This window comes from Elephas maximus, chromosome 16 (assembly GCF_024166365.1).
Source record: "Elephas maximus indicus isolate mEleMax1 chromosome 16, mEleMax1 primary haplotype, whole genome shotgun sequence".
NCBI lineage: Eukaryota > Metazoa > Chordata > Mammalia > Proboscidea > Elephantidae > Elephas > Elephas maximus.
This window is the reverse complement of record NC_064834.1, coordinates 17,670,443-17,696,692: the sequence shown is the minus strand read 5'-3', so window position 1 is coordinate 17,696,692 and position 26,250 is coordinate 17,670,443. Positions and strand designations below refer to the sequence as shown.

The 26,250-nt window shown below is 40.9% G+C and overlaps 1 protein-coding gene across 2 annotated transcripts in view; it reads right to left on the bottom strand.

Annotated features, from left to right (window-relative positions):
• PPA1 (inorganic pyrophosphatase 1) overlaps nt 1-25,603 on the bottom strand; it is a 31,328-nt gene extending 5,725 nt beyond the window's left edge. The window contains exons 1-8 of one of the 2 annotated variants that reach the window (XM_049855823.1): nt 25,411-25,603; nt 20,791-20,849; nt 12,609-12,662; nt 11,624-11,743; nt 8,623-8,709; nt 7,577-7,703; nt 3,396-3,523; nt 2,666-2,751 (exon numbers count right to left, since the gene is read on the bottom strand). In XM_049855823.1, coding sequence (XP_049711780.1) covers nt 2,666-2,751; nt 3,396-3,523; nt 7,577-7,703; nt 8,623-8,709; nt 11,624-11,743; nt 12,609-12,662; nt 20,791-20,849; nt 25,411-25,474 — 725 coding nt within the window. In that variant the 5' untranslated portion in view covers nt 25,475-25,603. Of the gene's footprint in view, nt 1-2,665; nt 2,752-3,395; nt 3,524-7,576; nt 7,704-8,622; nt 8,710-11,623; nt 11,744-12,608; nt 12,663-20,790; nt 20,850-25,137; nt 25,361-25,410 lie in introns of those variants that run through there. The other variant, XM_049855822.1, reaches the window with a different exon arrangement.
• Between the last annotated feature and the right edge of the window lie 647 nt (nt 25,604-26,250).

Below are 26,250 nucleotides of genomic sequence, written 5' to 3'. Positions count from 1 at the left end.
CAAAAAATAACATTATAAGTAAATCTTTTATGTGTTTTGAGTTTCGTGTTGTGTTTGGAAAGGCCTTTCCTAGTACAAGCTAATAAATAAATTCACCTATGCTTTTCCTGGAACTTGTTTTTAACATGTAAACTTTTTATCTACCTGGAATTAAATATTGGTGTAAGACAAGGGTTCCAAACTCGAGTGCCAGTAGACAGCACGCAGTAACATAAGGGTGTGAAGTAGACTAAAGTAGGAAAACTGGGGTGAAGCTGCTTACAGGCACGTAGCCCCTGCCCAGTGAGAGTGCCTTGTGATAACAAAACACAACAACCCACCAGAACGTGGTGGTTGCGTTTGCCCCTCTGCTGTAAGGAGTGAGTCAGAGACCTAGTCTTATTTTCTTCCTAAACAGCCAGTTAATCTAAAATCATTGATCCAAAATAACTTCCTTATTATAAACTAAATTCTTCTACATTTTTAGGTCTCCTGAACCCTAACAAAACTGAGTCATTTGTCTTTCTTCTTCAACGCCAAACCTATAGTTTATAAAACAATACGCAGCTACAATAATTAATACTCCTTGCCACTATCACTGCTCTTATTTTTTCAGAATTTTTCTAGTTCTCCTCACATGCAAATTTTTCTAGATGAACCTAAATGCTATTCAAGAGCACGGTATAGCTTTCTATTTAACATCTTTTATATTCTTCAATAGAGTCAAAGTTTTCTTCTTCTGGGTTGTACAGATTTATGTTTGTTTTTTTTTTAAATACTATTTTTTATGGGATCTTTTCTTCCATTATAGTTTCTGTTAGAGTTGGTATAGAGAGCTACCAATGGACATGTATTCACTTTGAAATCAGTCACCTTGCTGAATTCACTGTTTCCTCTAGGGTGTTCTGGGTACACAATATACCCATCTGCAAAAATGTGTAAGCATTTGCTTCCCCTTTTCCAATATTCTTACATCTTATTTCTTCTCTTGTCTAGTGCATTGACTAGTATTTCCAGGAAAACAGTAGTCAAGTGATGAGAGTGGGTGTGCGGTGTGACGCTCCTTTATAACAAACAATTTGGCCCTCGGTCCTGGTACCAAGAAGAGCTGGGAAACACCTGAAGCTAAAAGTAATGCCCCAGACCAAGAGGGCCCACCTGAGGGCCCACCTCAGGCAGCATGATGCAGCCTCAATGAGTGCTCATGGATAAGCAAGGGGCAGGCCTCACGCATGAGGCCAATAAAAGGCTCAGAAGATGTCTACTCAGTGGTGCTTCCTGGAGGATGACAGGCCCTGAGGGCTCCCTGCTGAGACCCCTCCCTGACCCCAGTCGTTTGGTGTTTGCATCCTTTCTCTGCTGAATGAAAGGCAGCCCCTTTCCTAGAGTTGGTGAGTCACTGGAATAAATTACTGGACCTAAGGGAGTAGTGAGACCGGCTGGTCTCAAGTGGGGGAATTGTGTGAGGTAGGGGAAGACTCCCTAGCTTCTGGGTGGCACTTGCTGACCTAGCCCCAGGAGCAGCTGGGGTCTGGACTGACCAGGGAACCGAAGCTGAAAATTCTCTGGTTTGGCTTACTCCTTAGAGGACTGCGGCTTCATAAATTGGTGTCAGCAGAAGTGGGATGCGATGTGATGACTCCTGACTTAGGAAAGTATGAAGTTTTGGAGGAGAAAGGACAAATGGCCAAGGATTGTGGTTACCTAAACCCAAAAACCCGTTGCTGCTGAGTCAATTCTGACTCACAGCGACCCCACAGGACAGAGCAGAACTGCCCCATGGGGTTTCCAAGGAGTGCCTGGTGGATTCAAACTGCTGACCTTTTGGTTAGCACCCATAGCTCTTAACCACCATGCCACCAGGGTTTCCTATGGTTACTTAGGTTGATGTTACATGAGTAATGATGTTATCTCTGAGTAATAAATGGCTTTCACTTTGCTAACACTATAAGTGTCTCGTGTGTGCGACTCAATCAGATGGGATGAAGTAGCACTCGTGGGAGGGATTGCTGCTACTGCTTGGGGTCCTCATCCTAATAGCTTTGTAGCTGCTTGAGATCTGGGGACTTCCTTTGAGATAACCTGTGTGTGCAGTGCACACAGCAGGCATCTACTTATAAATCTTTAAATAACTAAGAGGAAGTGTACCGTCCTGATTAAGAACATGGATCTGGGGGCCAGACAGACATGGGTATGAGTCTTAGCTCCAACATTTGTTGTGGTGTAACCATGGTTAAGTTTAATCTCCCTATACCTCAGGTGCCTGGAGTATATTCACTGCTCAATAAACATTCACTATTATTTTTAACGGTAAATTCAGTGCACAGGGAAGATACTGGTTTAGCTGCAAGCTACCTTACGTATCTACACGAGAGAGCACTAACCCTTGCGCTCCACCTCATTCTATCCACTACATTCTGAGCACTCTTTCCCAATTACCTTCACACAGCTCTGATCTCACTGTCTCCCTTACAGTTTTGGTTTGTGCTCGTTCAGAGAAGATGAGACAGGTACTTCTCAGTTGTTTGTGTATGGATTTTATCTTCCCACTCACTTGAGCACTGACTGACAGAATCAGTTATCTCCGTTCTAAGTGGACGTAACAGTACAGTGTCCTCCAGTTATTAAAACCTCTGGAGCAAGCTGGTCTGCTTTGTGTGTTAAATGTGCAGAGAAAAGGACTTACCAACTGATTCCTTTTCCATCGGTTTTCTTAGTTATCAGTGCTTTCCAATGGTCATGGGTGCTTTTAATAATATCAATTGCAAAATCCTATAATTTGAAGAGATATACATTACATTTATCGAATAGTGTTCTTTTCCTATTATTAACATTTTCCCATTATCAAAGCCTGATATTTTGTCCTTTTTGAATCATGTCCTTCGGTCAGAAATGAAAGAGAACATTTAAATAAACAAACAAACGTCTCCAGACATTTGTTTTATGGATCATAAAGTATTTAGATGGTAATCCACCCACCCACTGCCATCGAGTCAATTCCAACTCATAGCGACCCCACAGGGTTTCCAAGGCTGTAAATCTTTACGGAAGCAGAGTGCCACATTTTTCTCCTGTGGAACGGCTGGTGGGTTCAAACCACTGATCTTTTGGTTAGCTGCCGAGTGCTTTAACCACTGCACCACCAGGGCTCCTTTAGATGGTAACCCAACCAAAACCAAATCCGTGGCCGTTGGGTTGATTCCGACTCATAGCGACCCTACAGACAGAGCAGAACTGCCCCACAGGGTTGCCAAGGAGCACCTACCTGGTGGATTCGAACTGCCAACCTTTTGGTTAGAAGCTGTAGCTCTTAACCACTACACCACCAGGGTTTCCTTAGATGGTAACAATACTGTTAAGTTATAATTATGAATACCAAAAGGTCTAAAGCCACAGACCTGAATGACGTTTATTACCTTATCTTTAAATTCTGCATTGAAAGCGAACTGGTTCTCTGGTTTTCCATCAGGAACCTTGTACCTTCTAAACCAGTCCACAGTAGCTTCTAGGTACCCAGGCTTCAGCCGTTTGACATCATTAATATCTAAGAAGGGAATAAGCAGATTGTAAGCTGCGTTTGAAAATATCAAGTACCTACATTAAGAGAGCTGTGGAATGACTTATCAAAAAAGTTTAAGATTATGTTGAAGCTAACCTCCTTGGTGAAGAAAGGACACATATACACTTTAAAAGGGAATCATCCAGTATTTTAGAATCAAACCACCAGCTGTCGTCAAGTCTATCCCAACTCACGGTGACCCTATGTGTGTCAAAGTAGAACTGTGCTTCACAGGGTTCTTAATGGCTGATTTTTCAGAAGTAGTTCGTCAGACCTTTCTTCCAAGGTGTCTATGGGTGAACTCGAACCTCTAACCTTTTGGTTAGCAGCCGAGCACTTTAACCATTTGAACCCCCCAGGACTCCATCTTAGAAAAGCGCTGGCATTAAATACTAAGGGAACGATCTGTACAACAGTAACTGCTGTTAGACAAAGATGGGAAAAACTACTGGAGGCTGTGTAACAAAAACCAGTTTGGCAAGTATAGAAAACTTCTATGAGAAGACTAGAAGATACTAAAAAAGACAGGTTGAGGTTGCATTTCAGAGGACCACAGCCCAAACACATACCAAAAGGAGATAAGAAAAAAGGATTACACTAATATCCATTGATATGTTACATATAAAATATGATTAAACTTTTCTCTATCACAGTATAGACATTTCTACATCACAATGCTTTGGTCATGGCCAGCAGAAAAGTGTCCTCCTTAAAAAATGTTTTAAAGTTTCTGTACATCGACACATATAGCCATCAACAGTGACTAGCCTCTGCATATATTTTTAAGTATAAATTAAACACATAGGGGGCACATTATGGATACTTCCTAGACACAGCCAAATACCTCACAGGATTGGTCTACTGGGTTTGTAGACTAAGGACCATAGTTCTATGGGGCAACGCAGTCAACTGGCATAATATAATTCATGACAACAATGTTCTACATTCCACTTTGGTGAATAGCAGCTGGAGTCTTAAAAACTTGCGAGCAGTCATCTAAGATACAACTATTGGTCTCTACTCGTCCGGAGTTAAAGAGAAAGAAAAAAACTAAAGACTCAAAGAAGAAACTAGTCTATAGAACCAATAGTCTACACGAACAACGACATCACCTACCTTGAGTTCAGAAGAACTAGATGGTGCCTGGCTACCACTACCGACTGTTCTGATCAGGCGCTCAATAGATGGTCCCAGATAGAATAGGAGAAAAATGTAGAACGAACCCCAAACTCCTAAATAAAGGCCAGACTTACTAGACCAGTAGAAACTAGATGGCCCTCCAAGACCATCACCCTGAGATACTCCTTAAACTTGGAACTGAAACCACTCCCAGAGGTCACCTTTCAGCCAAATGACAGATTGGCCCATAAAATAAATAGTATCACCTGCGAGTACTGTGCTCCTCAAAATAATCGTCCAGATGAAACCAAATGGTTAACATTTACCCTAGACCAAAGATGAGAAGGCTAGGGGAGACAGGGAAGCTAGATTAATGGAAACAGAACAACCAAAATGGAAGTAAGAATACTGATATATTATGAAGAATGTAACCAATGTCACTGAACAATAAATATAGAAATTGTTAAATGAGAACCTAATTCCTGTTGTGGTGCAATCAATTACTTTTGTGTGGCCTTTCCAGCCCTGGTCTTGTAACTCCTACCCAGGTGATTGGGCGGGACAATGTGATAGGGTAATTGTGACCCACTAAGGGAATTGGCTAGTTTTGCCTTAAAACAGAGCCAATGCCAGAGCAAAGAGGAGGATCCTACCACCAGCAAGGGAGAACAGCCAGGAGCAGACAGCGCTGCCTTTGGACCTGGGATCTGTGCGCTGAGAAGCTCCTGGAAGCAGGAGACCAAGAGAGCGAGCGAACTGTAACCTTGAAGACAGTGAGAACGGTGGCAGGAGAGACCTGGCAGCTGGAGATGGCATGGTGGGCTTCCTGGCCCATGGAGAGAGAAAGCTGAGTGCCTCTGGGCAGAGGTTGAGGGCCAGGGAGAGGTGTGTCTGCAGGCACAGCTGGGGAGAGGCTGCCCTGAGGGAAGAACTGTATCCTGAGTGTTCCTGAGGACACTTAGGATGCGGTTACTTCCCTAATAAACCCTACAATCATGAGTACAATCTGTGAGTTCTGTGTGGCCACTGCAGTGAATTATTGAACCCAGCAGAGAATGCTGTGGGAGGGACAGCTGGTGTCAGAATGGTAAAGATGGCAGAGAGTGGAGGGGGAGTCAGCCTTATGCTGCTGATCTTGGTTCTCCTTCCCCCTGCAGGGTTGCGGGAGGTCAGACACCTCCCCCATGCTGTTTTTTACAGTGGGTGTCAGGAGTGGGATTCTTTGTAATGGCTCCAGACTCGTGAAAGCATGGGACTTTGTAAGAGAAAGAACAAAGGGGCTTGGGAAATGAAACCCTGGATTCTTGGATGGTTGCTTTGGTTATTGTTGCTTGTAATGACTGAAGGGAAGGTTATGCTGCAGCTGTGGGGAGTGAGGCCCCACCTGGAGTGGTCTGGGGCCAAGGCCAAGCCAGATAAGCAGGATGACTGATAGGGGGCCAGAGTCTTCTGGTTTCACCCAGCCAGAGGCCCTGAGGTCATATGCATATGATTGGGAACATAGTTAAGGTATGGAGAAGAGAAGATGAAACTGGAATGTTTTAGAAAGGATTATATGTTTAATTGGTCTTACCGTGGATATAGAATGTTTCCCTTAACTAGTATTGTAAAACAGACCTAAATGTATGATAGAAATGAATGTTGGGTACTATAGATTACAGAGGGAGTTTAGCCCCACCTTTGGCCAATACTTGATTGGATATGCTAAAAGTGGAACTAGGATTTGCCAGAGGAAAACACAGGCTATTGGTTTGAATGCAATAGCCCTGTGTATAGAGGTTAGAAGAAAAACTTCTGAAGTTTAAGGGTGGAACCTGTTGACCTAGCCCAAGGAGGCTAGGGATGTGAGTGTGTAAAGGGGCTCTCTGAAGTGCCAGGAGATGTGTATGAACTCTTGAGCCTGAGGCTGCTACCCACTATGACTTAGCTTGGATGGCTAGGGAGCGGCTGACCAGAACCCAACAGAATGAAGAGAGAATCTGACACCGTGAGCTGGTGTAGATTGATGGTTTGCTCTGGTCTGGATTTTGCTTATGGATGCAGATGCTCAAAATTCCAACTAGAACAGAATATTCTTCAAGACCAAGGAGCATGTTTGTCTCCTCATGGGTCTGGGAAAGAGTGTGGGGGAAGACGCTGATAGGAATATATGATTCAGCTGTGAGTGTTGATTGTTAACAGGGTTAATTGTGATTGTAAAAACTGTAATTGTAGAGGCTGTAACTGTGAAAGAGTGGACTAAGGGGAAGGCATTGCTGGACTGAAATGCCGTGGCTGAACTTAAAAGTTCCTTAAAGGTTTGCTTATGCTGATACCTCATGAGGCTATGCTACGGGAAAAAAGCCAGATACAAAAGGAAAAAAATATTGCACGATTCCACTTAAATTAATGTTTCGTATAGACAAATCCATAAAGACAGAAAGTAGATTGGTTGGAAGGACTTGCGGGGAGCGGGGGGAGGGAGAACCACGGCTACTGGATAGGGTTTCTTTTGGGGGTGGTGAAAATGTTCTGGAATTAGATAATGGCAATACTGATGGTTGCACAACTTGCTGAATATCCCAAAAAAACATTGAATTCTACACCTTAAAGCAGTAGGTTTTATGGTACATGAATTCCATCTCAATAAAAAAGAAAGAAAGCAGGCAAATGAGAGCTAGTATATGCGGAAGGAAAGAAGAAACCAGTAAACCAAAACTATCAGATTTTTTTCTTTCCTAGAATGAACAAAAATGTTAGGTAGTTACAGACGTTCAGCAATAGGAACAACAATGCTTTGTCAGATGTCTTCCTCCTCCGCTCTTTAACAGTTGGAGGGCATGTGTTCATAATTCTGTCTTTGTGGGTTAGGTTTGGTGGTGCTTCTTATTAAGGAAGTAGGTATAAAGACTTCTGACTCTTCAAAAAGATATTTCTTACCATTATAATTGGCTGCATCAGGGTCATCCACATTAATGGCAATGACTTTCCAGTCAGTTTCCCCTTCGTCAATCATAGCCAGTATGCCCAAAACTTTCACACTGATTATCTCACCTCTTGCACATACCTGAGAGTTGAAGACCACAGTCAAGACAAGTCAATAACCACAGTCAAGAAAGAAATTTGAAAGGAAAGTTTTACTTAATGGATAACAGAAAATAAGGAAGCTGCTGTGTTTCTGCAAACTTGACTTAAATTGTTCCTTGAAGTAACTGTTAAAAGGCTAAATGAGTAAATCCCTAATCAACCTTGATACAGTTGAAAAGAGGTATCCCTTATTATTTACAGGTCATAAGAAAACCACTGATATAATTTAGCGTAATTCATGTCTTTTACACTATGATCGTGCCAAAGAATAATCTTTAATTTGTTTCAAATACATATATTAACGTGGCTTCTTTACCTTTTAAAGCAGCCACTAAGTCATACATATGACTTTAAAACTTAATGTCTTAAAACATTGCATGACAACTTTCTTTTCAATTGTTAGCTATTTCTCTGAGCCTGAGAAAGGCTGTAAGGAAACATTATTATAACCAGAACCTTAGAGCAACCCTTCTTGGTCGAGGAATCTCTACCATAATCTCCAACACTCGGGGTCATTTGGCTTGGGTCAATTCATTGATCACTCCAAATCATTAGACAAGGTTTGCTTTGTATGGAGATGAAATTTACCCCTTGGTATCCTTCAGCCTATTGACTAGTTCTGTGTCTTTCAAAGTAATGCAGAACACGACCGCTTCCCCTACATAGGAGTACATTCATACACACATATGTACACATTTTTTTCTAGACTTGGATTAAATGTACAAATTATAACATACAAATGCTAAGAATGAAATGAAAGCTTTTATCACCCAAAAAGATACCCTTATTTTCACTAATACTCACGTACTTTATTCACAATATTTTTAAAAGTATAAACTTTGTATGTTTCACACATATTGCCTCAACAGGGAAGAAAAAAAAATTTCAGATTTCATTACCTTGCTTCCAATTTCACACACATCAATTGGGTCATTGTCGCCACAACAGCCAGTGTGTCCGTCATTGTGTCCCGGGTCCTCCCAAGTCTAAAAAAATAACGGCCAGAGTATACCATTACTACTGACAAAGTGCATCATGTTGACACTAAAAGAGAATATCCCATTAGTCTTTCTGTAAAAATGTGAATCTTCAGGGTTTTTTTTTCTCATTTAAAAAAAATTCTTGATTCACTAAGGATCTTAGCTTACATACAGTAAGCTAAGTAATTACATACAGTAATTTCAATCACATCCTAGACCCCCATTATACATGTCATGCTACACTAAATTTTTTTATTGCAGTAAAAATATTCAACATATAAGTTTCCATTTTAACAATTTCTAGTTGTATAACTCAGTGGCATTAATTACATTTACAATGTTCTACAACCATCACCACCAGCTATTTCCGAAATTTTTATCAGGACCTGATAACGACTGATCTACTTTTTGTCTCTATTAATCTGCCTATTCTAAGTATTTCACATAAATGGGGTCATACAATAGTTGATTTTCTGTCTGGCTTCTTTCACTTAACATAATGTTTTCAAGGTTCACCCATGTTGAGGCATACATCAGTCTTTCCTTTCATGGCTGAGCAGGATTCCATTTTATATATATATAATTTCCTTTATCCATTCATCTGTTGATAGACCCTTGGGTCAGTTCCACCTTTTGGCTATTATGAATAATGCTGCTTGACCATTCATGTACAAGCATCTATTTGAACACCTGTTTCAATTCTTTGGGGTATATATTTAGGAGTAGAAATGCCAGGTTACGTGGCAATTCCGTTTAACCGTTTGAGGAGCCACCAAACTGTTCTCCACAGCGGCTGCACCGCGTTACATTTCCCGCCAGCGATGCACAGGTGTTCCAATTTTTCCACATCCTCGTCAATACTTGCCATGTCCTATTTTTTGATAACAACCACCCTAAAAGATGTGAAGTGGCATGTCATGGTTTTGACTTGCATTTCTCTAATGATTAATGATGTTGAGTATCGTTTCATATGCTTATTGTCCATCGTATATCTTCTTTGGAAAAATGTCTATTTAAATCCCTTGCCCATTTTAAAATTAGGTTGTTACTCTTTTTGCTGTTACGTTATAGGACTTCTGTATGTGTTCTGGATATTAGATCTTTATCAAGTATATAATTTTCAAACATTATCTCCCATTTTATGGGATGTCTTTTTTAAACTAAATTTAACCTTTAAAAATGACAATAATCCTATTCAAAAGAATCACCTAATAACCAATGTGTAATCACAAAGAAATACAGATCAAAATATTTACTTTAAAAATAGATTAGAAGAAAGATGTTTTTTTGATTAACTCTTCTAGGTACTGACTATATTCTAACTAGATTTTCTTCAACACAAATGTCCAAAGCAGAAGTAGGTAGGCAGTTAGACTGAAAGGAAAATGAAGTGTTTTGAAGGTAAAAGTGTCATCACTTTGACTGGACATCGAGAAGGAAAAACTTCATCAGGATTTACTGGAGCTTTAAGCTGCTGGCTTTCTTTCCTGGCTAAATTGCAAGACAGAATCCTTGAAGAGCATCTCACAAAAAAGACAGCCTGTGCCTGCCAGAAAGTCATGTTTAAAATGTTGCTTTGGTTCTTTTTTCCCCCAAAGAGAACACAGTACTTGGATTTGTCTGCCTACTTAGCTGGAGCAAAGACTGAAAGATAAAAGTGAAAGGGGACAAATGAAGACTGGATTCAACAAAACCAACATTAAGAATGCAAAATCCAACCCACAGAAGAATAAGTACTTCAGCCATCTTTCCCAAAAGGGACAGTATTTCCAGGCATAATATTAAATCAATTAAAGTATAAGTTGAAGTTCTATAATTAATGCAAGCAACTTTGCGATTACCTAACAAGTTAGATGAGTTTGGCCTGTACTCTAGTAACATACAGTTTCACAGCGGATTCTATTTAATAGACTTAATGGTTAACAAAAACAAATCATTTCTCAGAATCAGCAGGGAAAATCTAAATGGCATATTACATGTAAAAATCTTAAGTGCCACAGCATTAGCCTCGTCAAACCAGAATCTCATTTGCTCATAGCAGGAGTCGTCCTAGTGACTCTTCATTCTAATACTCAATAAGAACCTATTACATACTGGCATTGTAATGGGGAAAAACTGGTAAACAAGATGTTTCCCCCCCGCCAAGAGTTGACTGTTTAGGAAAACAGAATCTTATCATTACTCTACTACGAAGAGATTGACTCAAAACAGGAATCAAGACTCTTAAACATAAAAGTCAAGAGCTAGGAGAATTTACATGTGCCCGATTCCACTGCCATCAAGTCGATTTTGACTCATAGTGACCCTATAGGACAGAGCAGAACTGCCCCATAAGGTTTCCAAGGAGCAGCTGGTAGATTCAAACTGCAGACCTTTAGGCTAGCAGCTGTAGCGCTCAATCACTGCGCCACCAGGGCTCCTCACATGTGCCAGATACTAGGTGCTTTATTCCTCACAGTAACCACATGAGCTAAGTGCTTTTAATATCCCTGTCTCAGGAAGGAGGAAACTGAGACAAGTTAGCTAAGGTAGGAAGTGGAACACTTGGGATTTGAACCCTGGTTTGTCTGGTGTCAAACATCAGTGCTCTAATGACTACCCTACACTATCTCTACTTACTAGACTCAATATGTAAAGAAAGATTTTATATAATTTACAATCAGTCCATACAGAAAAATAAATATTTCATAAAAAATAAACTTTCAAATCTGAAATTAAACATTATATATTTACCTTTCAGTTTATCTTGAAAATAAGTGATTCAATAAAGTATTACAATTGGTTGATTACCCCTTACGTTAACTGTAAAATCTACTCTGACAAAAGCTTTCTGAAGGTGTTTAAATCTCTTTAGCTAAGAGCAGCAAGTTAATTCGCGGTAAGCTAAAAGTCCACTTTCAGCAATTGCAGGGAGACATACCTGAGGGATGGCACCATAGTTCCAGATGTATCCTTTATAAGGGAACAAATTTGCAACATAGCGGAGTTTTCCTTTTTTCACATCTTGTTTAATTGGGTTTAAAGGGTCCTTTGTAGCAATCTGAAATTAAAAATTTCAAACTGTCATCTATCTGGCTGTGCAATACTATCCAGGTAAGAATTTGGGGAGGTGAATTAGGGTTTGCATGCCCACTAATTCCACTTTAATGGTATATTTTACTCCTAGCTTTTTATAATTTGAATCTAAAATTTTAATGATATACTTTAGATTATAATTTAAAAGTTACTTCATAATCTGCCATTGAGTGAAAAGCTTACTTGAGGTATACAAGAACTATCAAGAAGGGAAAAATAACATTTATCAACTCCACAAAGTAAAAACTCAAATCAGCTGGAATGAGTCCTAACATTTGAGAAATTAGAAGGCTGTATTAAAAGGGCAAAATAAGTGTTCTCCAATTTCAGCTTTCCTTTAAAGCATTTAAAAATACTCAAGTATTTTTTGTGTTTATTACATGCAAAATGTGGTTACTGTCAAAAAGCTTAATTAAGTGATATAAAACATGTAATAAATACCTGTAACAAAAAGCCAAATGTGTTAGGAGTCATTAGGAGGATACTAACAAAGTGCAACAGAAATTCCAATGAGATTACTTGTGCTGGGGTGACTAAGTCAATGACTGACAGAACATGACGGGAGGAAAAGGTAATTCCTAGGCTGTGGGAATGTCGGGAGCAAAGGGGTGGGGAAGGAAAGTCTGTGGCATATTTGCAAACAGTAAGTGGCTGAGGGGAGCTGTAGCACAGAGCGTAGACAGGTAGGTAATGAGAAATACAACTGTAAAATAAATAGGACTAGACAAAGGGTAACCTTAGAGTTTAGATGTTTAAATCAGTGTAAATCAGCATGGCTTGAACAAAACTGATGTGCTAAGTTTCACTATCAACATAAGGCAAAATATTACCTCCATTTTTGCATTAGACCATCGTGGTACTTCAACTACCATGTGGAACACATCCTGGAAAAACAAAGAGAAGGTGAGATGGTCACAGGAGCTCATCTGTTGTCTTATCTCAATGAGCACACTCTGTTTCTGCCAAAGCTTAAACCGTTCGTTGTACCAAAATTTTGGATAGATTTTTAAAGTTAATGGACTTTCAACAGAATCCTTCAAAAAATAAGATAGACTGATGGATGGAGGGTATATAATAAAACAAATATAGCCAAATATTAATTACAGATTCAAAGGGGTAGGTGTATAGGTATTCACTGTAAATTCTTTTAACTTTTCTGTATGTTTTAAAATTTTCACAATAAAATATTGGGGGGGGTGGAAAGGGTATTTCCATAAAGGAAAGTAACTTGTTTTAAAGCAAGCAGAGCTTGTATCTCATCTTCAAAGCAATCATCACCAAAGGCTATTCATTGAGTGATACTGCAATTACTTAAAAATGGTGTTGGGGGTTCTATTTCAGAGGCAGTTTATAAGACAACCCCCAAATCAGCCTAATTATTTTGTCATACTTTAGTTTTAGTCTCAAACAAAACTCATCGGCCCAATTACCCACATAATTCTCCAGGTTTGGCTATTTTTAAAAATCAAGCCCTCCTAAAAAAGATACAAAGTTTGACACTGAAGATAAAAGAACATATGTCCCAAAAAGATTTCAACCAAATGGCAGTTCTATTGTAATTCGTTTACAACCTAAATTGACCACTTTAAAGTGGATGATACATTCATAGGGGAAAATTCCCAGATGCTTACTGCTTAAAAACACAGGAAAAAGTCACATTTTGTCATCTTATTTTGCACACTGGAGTCAAATAATAAGATACATTTTCTAATGAAAACTGAGCTTTAAATAAGATCGGAATATTATTTTTACCAAGGAATAAAACTTTAAATACAGTTTGTCAGTTTACAGCCTTCTATAAAGGGCACCAAAAAAAAAAAAAAAAAACACCAAACCCAGTGCCGTCAAGTCAATTCTGAATCATAGCGACCCTACAGGACAGAGTAGAACTGCCCCATAGAGTTTCCCAGGAGCGCCTGGCAGATTCGACCTGCTGACTTCTTTGGTTAGCAGCCAGGGCACTTAACCACTGCACCACCAGGGTTTCCACAAATGAAGCTAAATAAGCAATTACTCCTTTATAAAAATATGTATTTAAAAAAGTTGATTTAAAATGAAAATTGCTTAGCTATGTAAGTTTTTAGCATTATCTCTACTTTGTATCAAAAAACAGAGGCTGATAAGACACAAGGGAATAAGGCAAAGGATTCACACCAATAATTGCCTTGCTGCTACTTTTAACCAAGCAGAAAAGCTACACAGGTTTAGAATCAAGAGTATAAAACTGCTGTCACTTATTTCAGTTCTTGGTCAAACCGAGAGAGACTAAAGCATTCAATGAGTTTCCATCCCAAGTCTCCTGATGCCTATTTGATGCAACATAAAAATGACAAAGAATAGTCGTACTACTTAAACCCAAGACTGAAGAAAACGCTCTGTACCTTTGAAGAGATAACAGGACGGTTTAGAAAATGTTCATGGCTAGGAAACCTCAGATCCAGTCTCTGATTAAATATCATTCTACCCACTATAAATTTTCAAGAACTGTGTCTATCTAGTACCACTTCTCAGGTATTAAAAAGATTTGTGTGTCTATGATACAAGAACAGGTCAAGGCTTGAAAAGTTTTCAGCAGTAATATCCTAAAAGTTCACAAGATGGCGCTGTTACTACGTCAAAGTAAATATCTGCAAAACCAAAACCAAACCCGCTGCGGTTGAGTGGATTCCCTACAGGACAGAGTAGAACTGCCCTATAGGGTTTACCAAGGAGCGCCTGGTGGATTCGAACTGCCAACGTTTTGGTTAAGCAGCCGGAGCTCTTAACCACTATGCCACCAGGGTTTCCTAGAGAGTCTCACCAAAAAACCCCTTGACCTCAAGTTGATTCCGACTCATAGAGACCCTATAGGACAGAGTAGAACTGCCCCATAGAGTTTCCAAGGAGCGCCTGGTAGATTCCAACTGCCGACCTTTTGGTTAGCAGCCAAGCTCTTAACCACTGTACTACCAGGGGTCCATAGATCCTCCTAACAACATTATTTAATATTACAAATCTATATAACTAATGAGAGGCAAAAAAAAAAAACAGGGAAAAAACATCTTTCAGAAAATGGTAAGCTAATTTTACTGTGAAAAGATCTCCAAAAGCCTGAAGGTTTGCTGTTTAGAAATTAGCTATGCCAAAAATAGCAGAGTACCCTGCAAGGCGAGTGGCTGGGTAGTGCAGACAGTTAAAATGCTCAGCTACTAACTGAAAGGTTGGAGGTGGCGTCTACCCAGAGGTGCCTTGGAAGAAAGGTCTGGTATCAATCTACTATCAAAAATTAGCCCTGAAAACTCTGTGGAGCACAGCCTCCTCTGACACACACGGGGACGCCGTGAGTCAGAAATGATGGACAGCAACCGCTGGTAGCCGGCCAGGGCTGCGGAGATAGCCGGCCAGGGCTGCGGAGCTAATTTATTCACGTTTTCAACAAGTATTTGTTAAGCCCACCCACTATGAACCAGATACTTTTCTAGGCCTGAAGACTAGCACTGAACAAATTAAATCTTCTTTTAACTCCTTCAGAGTTGAATTTCCAAACCAGGTACTTTCAGCTGGGAGGCTTCAGGCTACAGCTTGGGGTCCATAAACCCCTGGGGGTGACTTGTCTATAAAATAGATGTTTGGCACATTTTCAAATTGCTGTACTTTTTCTAAAAACTATGAATTTGTATTTTTTACTTATTTTTTTCCCCATCAATTACTATCATAAGAGGATGTTTTCAAATATTTTGATGTAAAAAAAAGGAGGTTCCTCAGACTTCCTTTAACAGGACTTACTACTGAAGAAGAGTTTACTAAAGAAAAAAAAGTGTTTGAGAACAGTTTACTTCTTCCAAGACACCATGGCTACAGTTTAGGGAGTTGCCACTAGGTGAACAGTGACACATTGGATTTTCAGGGCAACTGACATGAAAAATTCAATCAATTACTTCATTGCTATAAAACTTTTACTGAGAAAACATTACATACTCTAATACTCCCAGGGTTTATACACTTAAAAATGCTGAGACAAGATTTTAAGAAACAGCACCAGGAAGTACAAATTCACACCTTCTTTCTTTAATCTCAACTGGTTTCAACTATTACTTTCTTCAATCCTGGATTTATTGTCTTAATGATATTGTCAGAATTTTTCAAACCTGTTCTCCACTTCTACCATGACTTGGATCTCAAATCCTTGCTCTAGCATCAAAGCCTTGAGCTCCCTGTTCACAGTTTTAGAGAAAGGAAGAAAGAGGTTAGCATCCCTAGAGGCACGATTCTCATAAGCCTGTGAGTGGCAGGGGAAAAGGCTTTAGCTTTGATTTCCCAAAGTCAGAACCTAACAGTTGGTCTCACTTCCCAGATTTCCAATCATTTCATCAGGCAGTCAAGAGTGTTAAAGATGTTCAGATTCAAAGGAAATTGGAAATTTAACAAGTCTAAATTATATCATTCCATTAAACAAAAAATTGTTTTAAAGAGAAGAAATACGACCTATATCTCAAAAAAAAAACTTAGCATAGGCTTAACTGGGAATATCATAGTATGGTGCCTTGGTGGTGCAGTGGTTAAGCATTCAGCTACTAACCAACAGGTCAGCAGTTCGAAGCCATCAGCCGCTCCTTGAAAACCTTATGGGGCAGTTCTCCTCTATCCTACATAGTCGCTATGAGTTGGAATTGACTCGACAGCAACAGGTTTGGGTTTTTTTTTGTTTTGTTTTACAGTGACTATAGGTCTCATCTCCAAACTGGTTAGTGTTCTTGTAGGAAAAGTCAGTAGTCCGGCAAGTCATTTACTAGTGAATAAGCTACGGCTTCTGGTAGGAAACATACTTTCAATTTAATTACATCCAATCTCTGAAATCTTAGTAGCACAGTAAACGTGTCTTTATTGGGAGGCTTATGAACACCTTCTGATTGGTGATCTGTTTCCAACATGGGACCTGAAGCCCAGTAAACATGATGTGCGGTATTGCAGAATCACGTAAGTGGTTTAAATTAGCATTTTCAAGTTGACCTACCAGGTGCTTCTCTAGATAACCTGAGAAACCAAGTAAATAACCAGGCTTAGAAAGAAATTAAAAAAAAAAAAAACCTCTATTCTCACCATCTCTTTCTTTTATTTTTCTGTTTTGCAATAAAATTTGAAGAAAATCAGTGGTGGCAGAAAGGATTTTCTTCTCGGAATCAACTTGACAACACACAACAACAACAAAGACCAACAGGGCTTAATCCAGTAACTAGCTCAATGTCACAAAGCCAGTTAGTAGCAAACTAGGACTAAAATTTCTTAATCCTAGTTCAGTGATCTTTACAAAATAGTTTTAAAAGGCTGCAGAAATAACTAGGCATTGTGGTCAAGATCATCCTATTTTTAGTTTTTTTGGTTACTGTGTATTGTGATTTTACTACAAACCAGGCATTGCGGCTGCATATGTAATATCACAACATTATCTTTTGTTGTTAATCAGTTTTTATCTATGTTCCCAATTGTAACTTTGGTTTGGAAAGCACCAAACCAAATGATAAAGAAAAAAAATTCAGAAAACTCAAACATTCTATACACAGAAAATTGGGGAAGATAGTCTTTATATTATTAATTCTGTGGGATTTTTAAAACTTCCATTTATTGAACTATCTATAAAAAGAAATAGAAGATTCAAAACAAAGCAAACCCCATATGGAAGTAAGCGATCTGAAAAGCATCCACTTAAGTAGTATAGCTTTTCTAAAAGATTCAGGCACCGTGAGGTATCTAAAAAAGTTAAACCCTGAGAGTATGCTCCCCGGACACCCTTTTAACTCAGTACTGAAATCACTCCTGAGGTTCACCCTTCAGCCAAAGATTAACAAAAAAAAAAAACCAAACCCGCTGCTGTCTAGTCGATTCCGACTCACAGCGACCCTATGGAACTGAGTAGAACTGCCCCAGAGAGTTTCCATGGAGCACCTGGTGGATTCAAACTGCCGACATTTTGGTTAGCAGGCATAGCTCTTAACCACCACACCACCAGAGTTTCCAGCCAAAGATTAGACAGGCCCATAAAACAAAATGAGAATAATGGGCACGCCAGCCTAGGGATAAGGACGAAAAGGCAGGAGGGGACAGGAAAGCTAGTAATGGGCAACCCAAGTTTGAGAAGGTAAGAGTGTTGACATGTCATGGAGTTGGGGACCAATGTCACAAACCAATATGTGTATTAACTGTTTATAGAGAAATGAATTTGCACATCTAAAGTACAATAAAATAAAATAAAAACTGAAGAAAACACATAGCTGCAGAAAATAATCTGTTAAGTTTCTGGAGCATCAATCTATTTGATTAGAAGCTTGACTTTCTTTTAGGAGAGAAAAGGACTTTCTTTTAAGAGAGTCCCATATTTACACATGCTTCCCACAGTCATCTGTAAAACAAACAGAAGCCTACATCGTCAAAGCTAGTTTTTAACATGAACAGACAAATATCAAACTTGTAAGTGAAAACATCATGTCGTGATACTTGAGCACTTTAAGAGTTAGGTAATGCTTTCATCTACCCGGTGTCTCACGCCGCTTATGCTAACCATGTTCTGGATTTTAAAAATTTCCAGTACCTCAGAAGCTCTATGTCAGAAGACAGTCTGAGCTATAGGTGCTTCTATATTTGGTCCCAAATAGACCTAGAACAAAGGTAATCCGTACAATTTTTTAAAAATTCCAGGGAGTGCTTGCTTTTGGCTTGTTGTACCCAGTGGATTTGGAAATAATCCAAGCAGGATACATCAGTCACAAGAATTTCTAAATCTGGTTGGATGTATTATCTAAGGGCAGATACCAAAACAAACACTGTCCACATTCAAAGGTCCTAACGTGGAGGAGGATATAAGCTCTTGAACATTTATTCTATGTTCAAGGTACATTCTCACTTGGTAATGACATTCTCTCATTATCATCCCTCAGACGACTGATCATGTGAGGGATAAAGTCTATGGCCATACATACAAAAAGGTATTTATGTAAACTTAATCACACTGGAATTAAAATACATATCTCACACTCTTCTGTAACCAACTGAATTAATCAGATCTTTTATTTAGGCTATCATCCAAAAGAATTTCTGTCTACCACACTTTTGTTTATGTTTGGTACATACCAAACTTCCTTAAAAACAGAAGAACCTTTTCCTGCTTCTCAGGCAGCAGTCAGAAGTGCTGTGGTTTGCTGAGGCCTGCACCACTGGTGGGACCCACAGTTATCTCAAAAGCTTGTGCTTTCAAGTCAGCCCAGTGGCCATCGAGTCAATTTCAACTAATGGCGACCCCGTGCGTGTCAGAGTAGAACTGTGTCGCGTAAGGTTTTCAATGGCTGATTTTTAGGAAGTAGATCACCAGGCCTTTCTTCCGAGGCACCTCGGGGTAGACTTAAACCACCAAGCTTTTGATTAGCAGCCAAGTGCATCAACCATTTACGCTACCCAGGGACTCAAAGCCAGCACAGGGTGGTAGAAAGCCGAAGTCTTCAACAGAGTAATCCCGGATTACAGGCAAAAATCAGTCCAAATAAGGCTTCGCAGTGCCACAGAGTCATCTCGGTGAGTTTTACACAACACCAACGTATAACCTGTTTCCTATTTCGGGGTAGTTTGGAGCAGCAGTAAGATTAGGCACCACACTGCTATCATCATTCTGGTCCTGGGCTAGAATATTGTCCAATCAGTTTTGAACTCCCCAAAACAGCTATATATCAAGAAAATGCTTTCTTTTTTTAGCAGGTCTGTATGCCAAGGTACGACCAATAAACTTAGGCTCATCATTTCAGACCTCTTCATTACTCAAAATAGTTTGAGGTGTTACTGTAAAGTATTTTGAAATACATACTATTAGACAACAAACAGACAATTCAAACCAATCAAATGATGGCAATTCAAGAGGAGGGGAAGGATCCTGCAGTTTATACCAACTCCCAGGAAAGCAGATGTAACAAATTAGAGTTTCTGAATAAATGCAACTTTGAGAATCCCACAAGAGTACACATGCCAATGAGAGGTCCCTCCTGTATCTGTGGCACGTAATTGGCCTTGGGCTGTTGACGCCACTGCCTCCAGATGGAATCCAGCTCAGGCAGGCTCCTCTGAAGCAACACACAGGCTGGATTCTCTGCCAACGTCCAGGTGTCAGCACAAACTGCAGCAAACTTCCTGGTAGATATAAAACGGATCTGCCTACTTCTATCTCATAGTCAAGCCCAGGAACGTAGTAAGACTCAGCACGTACAAGGATAAAATTTCATCTTCAGTACTATCCTGGATGTGCCCTGGAATGTGATGTTCACGTGCATTATGTACCGGCACCCAGCTAAGGAACGTCAAAAACGTATGTAGCTTTTACGGCTGGAAAAACTTTGCACGCACTGTGAATCAAGCTTCCTGACTGAATGAAACCATTTTTTAAATACGTAAAAACGAATTAAACATATGTCCTTGGGTCAGTTCCTAAATACAGTACAATTTTCCCATTAGGAAGGACGCTAAAAAAGCTATATGCTTTTTTTAAAGAACTCTTTAGTGCTCGGCTACTAACTGAAAGGTCAACAGGCACTCTGTGGGACAAAGATGTAGCAGTCTGCTTCTGTGAAGATTCACAGCCTTGGAGACCCTGCTTCCATAAAGATTTATAGCCTTGGAAACCCAATGGGGCAGTTTTACAGGGTCACTATGAGTGGGAATTGGACTCAATGGCAAAGGGTTTATTTTTTGGATCTTAATGAAATCTAAGATTTTAGTTCTAAAAACACATACAAGAAAAGACCAATGTGACTTTTTTTCTCAACCAGACAGCTTAAAAACATTTTACTTCTATTCCTCTACACCGTCCCCTATTTATAGCTGCTTTTTAAACTGAATAATCTGGTTTTAAGACTGCCTTCTTATTTAATCAATGCATCTTTAACTCACAGCATGACGAGGCCTTTAAAACACTCGTTAAGATACATATAGAAAAATCCCTAAGTGGAGCTAACTGAACTAGGTAAAGAGAGTGTCCAAAAGACCATGATGCCTTACCTTCTTGGCATAAATTGGAATATCATGAAATGGAGATATGTACTGTCCTTTTTCGTTTTCTGTAAAATAAATTAGAAAATATTATTACTGTGGTTAATTATATTTCCAGGTGCGTGAAGTACATTTTTATACTAAGATTTTATTCCCACACCAGAAAAACTGGCTGTATACTCCACATTTCCTGACCTCCCTTTAAGGCTGGGTTGAGCTCTCATCCTGTGTGCTCCTTAAGCATCTCACAAGTACTTACCCCTATAATGAGGGCAGAGACCGACTTACAAATCTTTGTATCCCCAGAGCCTAGCAGTGCCTGGTACACAAAAGATGATCACATTGTGTTATATTAATCTTACATCAGTTCGCAGTGTACAGAACTATTATGAACTACTTAGTGAGAAAAGAGGGGACCAATGTCCTAAATTATAAACTGTGTTGCTTTCGGTGATGTCCCAGGAAGACAGAGCCATCTTAGATTATGATTTTTCTTAAAGATAATCAAGTTGCAACAACACTTTCACAGGTCATGTCTATATTCTACAAACCTAACTACCATATTCAAAGAAGTAAGTTTAAAACTTCCTCACTTTTCTTCAGGAAATCTAAAGGCCAAGTCCACACTGCAGCCCTTCTAATTTCAAAACCATAGTGGAACAGGAAAAGCTGAACAAGGAGCATCTCCAATCCCATAAGGTCCCTTCAGAACCAATTTTGACTTCGTGGTCCAACTCATTACCAGATGTAAAGAAGATGGCAAATGTACATTATAGAGGTAACAAAATCTTACTTCTCCTATTGGGAAAAATGCTAAGAAACCTAAGGACTAAAAAAACAAAAAACAAACCTTAAAAAAAAAAAAAAAATCGCATAATTATATAACTGGTGCTAATTATTGGTATTTGTTAAATTCCAAAGAGTTCCAAGGAAACTTTGGTGGTGTAGTGGTTAAGTACTACAGCTGCTAACCAAACGGTAAGCAGTTCAAATCCACCAGGTGCTTCTTGGAAACTATGGGGCAGTTCTACTCTGTCCTATAGGGTTGCTATGAGTCGGAATCAACTCCTTGGCCATGGGTTTGGTTTTTTTTTTTTTTGGTTTTACAGAGTTCATTTGATAAAAACAGTTACTTTAGCCACTGCCAAAGTCAAGGAGTGGCTTTGGTCTCCCATTAATGGCCATCAATTACTCGCTGTCAGCTCAGAACCTACTATACAGCTACGGTAGTCAAAAACAGCCTCGTGCTGGAACAACTACAGATACATTGATCAATGGAACAGAATTGAGAACCCAGAGGTAAATCCATCCACCTACGGTAACCTGTCTTTGACAAGGGCCCAAAGTCCATCAAATGGGGAAAAGACAGTCTTTTTAACAAACGGTGCTGGTGAAATGGGATGTTCATCTACAAAAATTTGACACAGGACCCATACCTCATGCCACATACAAAAACTAATGCAAAATGGATAGAAGACCTGAATATAAAGCCAAAAACTATGGAGTTCATAGGAGAAAAAATAGGATCAACATTAGAGGCCCTAATACACACCATTAACAGGATACAAACCACAACCAACAACACACAAACTCTAGAAGATAAGCTAGATAACTGGAATCTTCTAAAAATTAAACATTTACGCTCATCAAAAGACTTCACCAAAAGAGTTAAAAGAGATCCTATAGACTGGGGAAAAAATTAGCTATTACGAATCGGACAAAGGTCTAATCTCTAAAATCTACAAGAAAATCCAATACCTCTACAACAAAAAGACAAGTAATCCAATTAAAAAATGGGCAAAGGAAATGAACAGACACTTCACCAAAGACATGGCCAACGGATTGCCATCACAAAAAAGGCATTAGAGAAATGCAAATCAAAATCTCACCCACCACCCCCATTACTGACACAAATCAAAAAAGCAGGAAATAATAAATGTTGGAGAGGCTGCAGGGAGAACTCTTATGCACTGCTGGCGGGAATCCAAAAAGATATAACCATTTTGGAAAATGATATGGCGCTTCCTTAGGAAGCTAGAAATGGAAATACCATATGATCCAGCATTCCCACTCCTAGAAATATATCCTAGAAAAATAAGAGTCGTCACATGAATAGACATATGCACACCAATGTCCACTGCAGCATTGTTCACAAAAGCAAAAGGAAGCAAACAACCTAGTTCCCCATCAACAGGTGAATGGATAAACAAAGTGTGGTACATATACACAATGCAGTATTACACAATGATAAAGAACGACAATGAATCTGTGAAGCATCTCGTAACATGGATGAATCTGGAGGGCATTATGCTACGTGAAATAAGTGAATCACAAAAGGACAAAAATTGTATAAGGCCACTACTGTAAAAACTCATGAAAAGGTTTATACACAAAAAGAAACAACCTTTGATAGTTAAAAGGGAGGGGAGGTGTAGGAATAGAAAAACACTAAATAGACAATAGATAAGTGTACACAATACTGGAGGAGTCAGCACAACTTGTACAAGGCAAGATCATGGAAGCTCGATGGATACACCCAAACTCCCTGAGGGACTGAACTGCTGGGCTGAGGGTTGTGGAGACTGTGGTCTCGGGAAACATCTAGTAGCTCAATTGGCATTACAGAGTTTATTAAGAAAATGTTCTACATTCTACTGTGGTAAGTAGTGTCTGGGGTCTTAAAAGCCTATGAGCAGCCATCTAGGATACTCCAGTGGTCTCACCCCTTTGGGAGCAAGGAATAATGACGAAAACTAAAGACACAAGAGAAAGATTAGCCCAAAGGACTAATGGACCACATCTACCACGGCCTCCACTAGACTGAGTCCAGTATAACTAGATGGTGCCCAGCTACCACCACCGACTGCTCTGACAGGGATCACAATAGAGGGTCCCTGGAGAAAAAGGTAGAACAAAATTCTAACTCAAAACAGAAGACCAGACTTGCTGTCCTGACAGAGACTGGAGAAACTCTGAGAATATGGCCCCCAGACACCCTATCAACTCAGTAATGAAGCCACTCCTGAGGTTCACCCTTCAGCCAAAGATTGGACAGGCCCATTAAACAAAATGAGACTAAAGGGCCACACCAGCCCGGGTGCAGGGACTGGAAGGCAGGAGGCGACAGCAAAGCTGGTAATGGGGAAACTAAGGTTGAGAAGGGAAAGTGTGGACCTGTCATGAGGTTGTTAGCCAATGTCACAAAACAGTATGTGTATTGTTTAATGAGAAGCTAGTTCGGTAAACCTGCATCTAAAGTAAAATAAAAATAAGAAAAAGACTTGCTGTCAGTATATAATCTTAGTAAAAAGTATTACTATGTAAAAAAATCTAAGTAAAAGATGAACTATTTGTTCTCCAAAAATAGCTTGAAGACAGTTACCCAGATCATCCCACCAACTTCAAACCAGAGAGTCACCTCTCTAAGCGCCTCTCCTTAGAGAAATTCTGGAGTCAACACTAACTACAGAAAAATGGTCCAGTGAGTTGTTAATCAAAAGTCTCTGCACTGCCCTTGGTGCTTAATTTCGAAATTAAAGTGGGGAGTCCCACCCTTCCTGGATTTTACATGGTGGTTTAACCTTCAGCTAGATGTGTAAACTCTAGGCTTCACTTTCCTTTTCCTCCCACTCACACCAGGCTGCTTTTTGCTAGGGGCTTTCTTTGTTCAATTCTTTCAGTCTTCCTATTCGTCCTCTCTATTCCTCCCTTCCCAGCCCTCACCGGGTTCGCAGCACCTGCCTATTTCCTTCCATAATAAAGTCGTAAAAAAGTTAACACAGAAATGCCTTTGGTGACACACATTTATGAACGCCTGCGTTATCGCCAACAATCCATTTCTTGTAGCCTGGATGGTAGAAGATAAAGATAAACCCAAGGTAGCTTTCCTCCACGTACAAGGGCAAGAGATGGTGCCTCCAGGAAAGCCGAACGCCCTCAGCCTACAGATCCCTCGGTAAAGATGCGGGACTTGGTGTGGGTACCCCTTAAACGCCAGCTCCTTGCACAAGGGTAAAAACTTGGCATTTTCTTACTCGTGCTTACAGGCTGACGTCACTTGCTTGAGGGCGAACAGCTTTCTGTATCAAAAGGCGCATTCCCAGCATCGATGCTACCCTGCCTACAGCAAAACCCGCGGGAGGGACAGCAGCACCTCCCGGGGCCCCCGAGGAATAAAGGGCCCAGGGCCTGCACTGACAGCCCCGCACCGGGGCCTCGATTTTCCCGTCTGCAGAACCCGGGGTTGGATTTCATCCCGCTCCTCGCTGACCATCTGAGCCACGGTGGAGGTATTAAGGTCTTTAGGAAACCACCGGCCCCCCAAACTGTGCAATCCTCTTACGCAGATTATTTTACCTCCAGGCACCTTTCCAGAGTGACTCAGTGGTTTCCTTTTCCCAGCAGACACCGCCCCAGCCGCACACCTGCAGACAGCCCGGCCCAGGCTCGGGTGCAGCGGGCGTGCGACCATCGCTCTTCAGCGGAGAGGGATGGCCGAGGCCGAGCCACGCCGTCTCTCCCGTGAGCGGTGAATGAGAACCGTGAGGGCCGGGCCGCCCGGGCGGGAGGCGAGGCCCGGGAATGAATGGGCGGGTGAGCGAGGGAGGGGCGCGGGCCGCGGACACTCACTGAAGAAGACCCGGTACTCGAGGGTGAAGGGCGGGGCGCGCTCCTCTCTGCTGAAGGCGTCCATGGTACCGGAGACGAGCCGCCGCCGCCGCCGCCGCTGACACAGACCACAGAGACGCACGCGGCTCGGACTGACAAGTAGAGACCTCCGCGCCTGCGCACTGCGTGGACTAGCCAGGCCGGCGGGGCGGGGAGCGGCCTTCACCGCCGCTAGCGCTCGCGTTCCCAACCCACCCCCGCCCAGCCCACGCCGTGCGCAGGCGCACTCCGCCCGCCCGAGCGTCGCCGAGCCCTAGCCCCGCCCCCTCCGGCCAGCCTCCGCGGCTAACGTTTGTTGCTCTGCTGTTGGGCCACGTGGCTGGCGGCCGGCTGTCTCTCTACTCTTCTCCAGTCCTTGCCGGCGGGCTTTCGGGCTCTGACAGGGGAGGGTTACGCGGAAGTTCTCAGCTTGGATCAGCTAGGAGTAGACCACAGCTTCCCACTGTGACACACACAGCGAACTTACCTTTGACTCTCACATACCCTTTCCAGGAGACAAGTTCCTTATCTCAAAAGGCAATTATGAGTCACGAGCTTCCCCAGACAGGCCCTGCCTGCGATCTTACAGCATTTTTCGATCCGTTTTAGCAAAGCTGTTTTTACTGATACCCGTCTACGGCTAACCAAAAGGCCGGCAGTTGGAATCCACCAGGCGCTCCTTGGAAACTCTACGTGGCAGCTCTACTCTGTCCTATAGGGTCGCTGTGAGTCAGAATGGACTGGACAGCAATAGGAATAAGTAATGGCTGCCGGCAGGACTTTGGTTCCCAGCACCTCCACTATCCAGTGTATGACATTGAG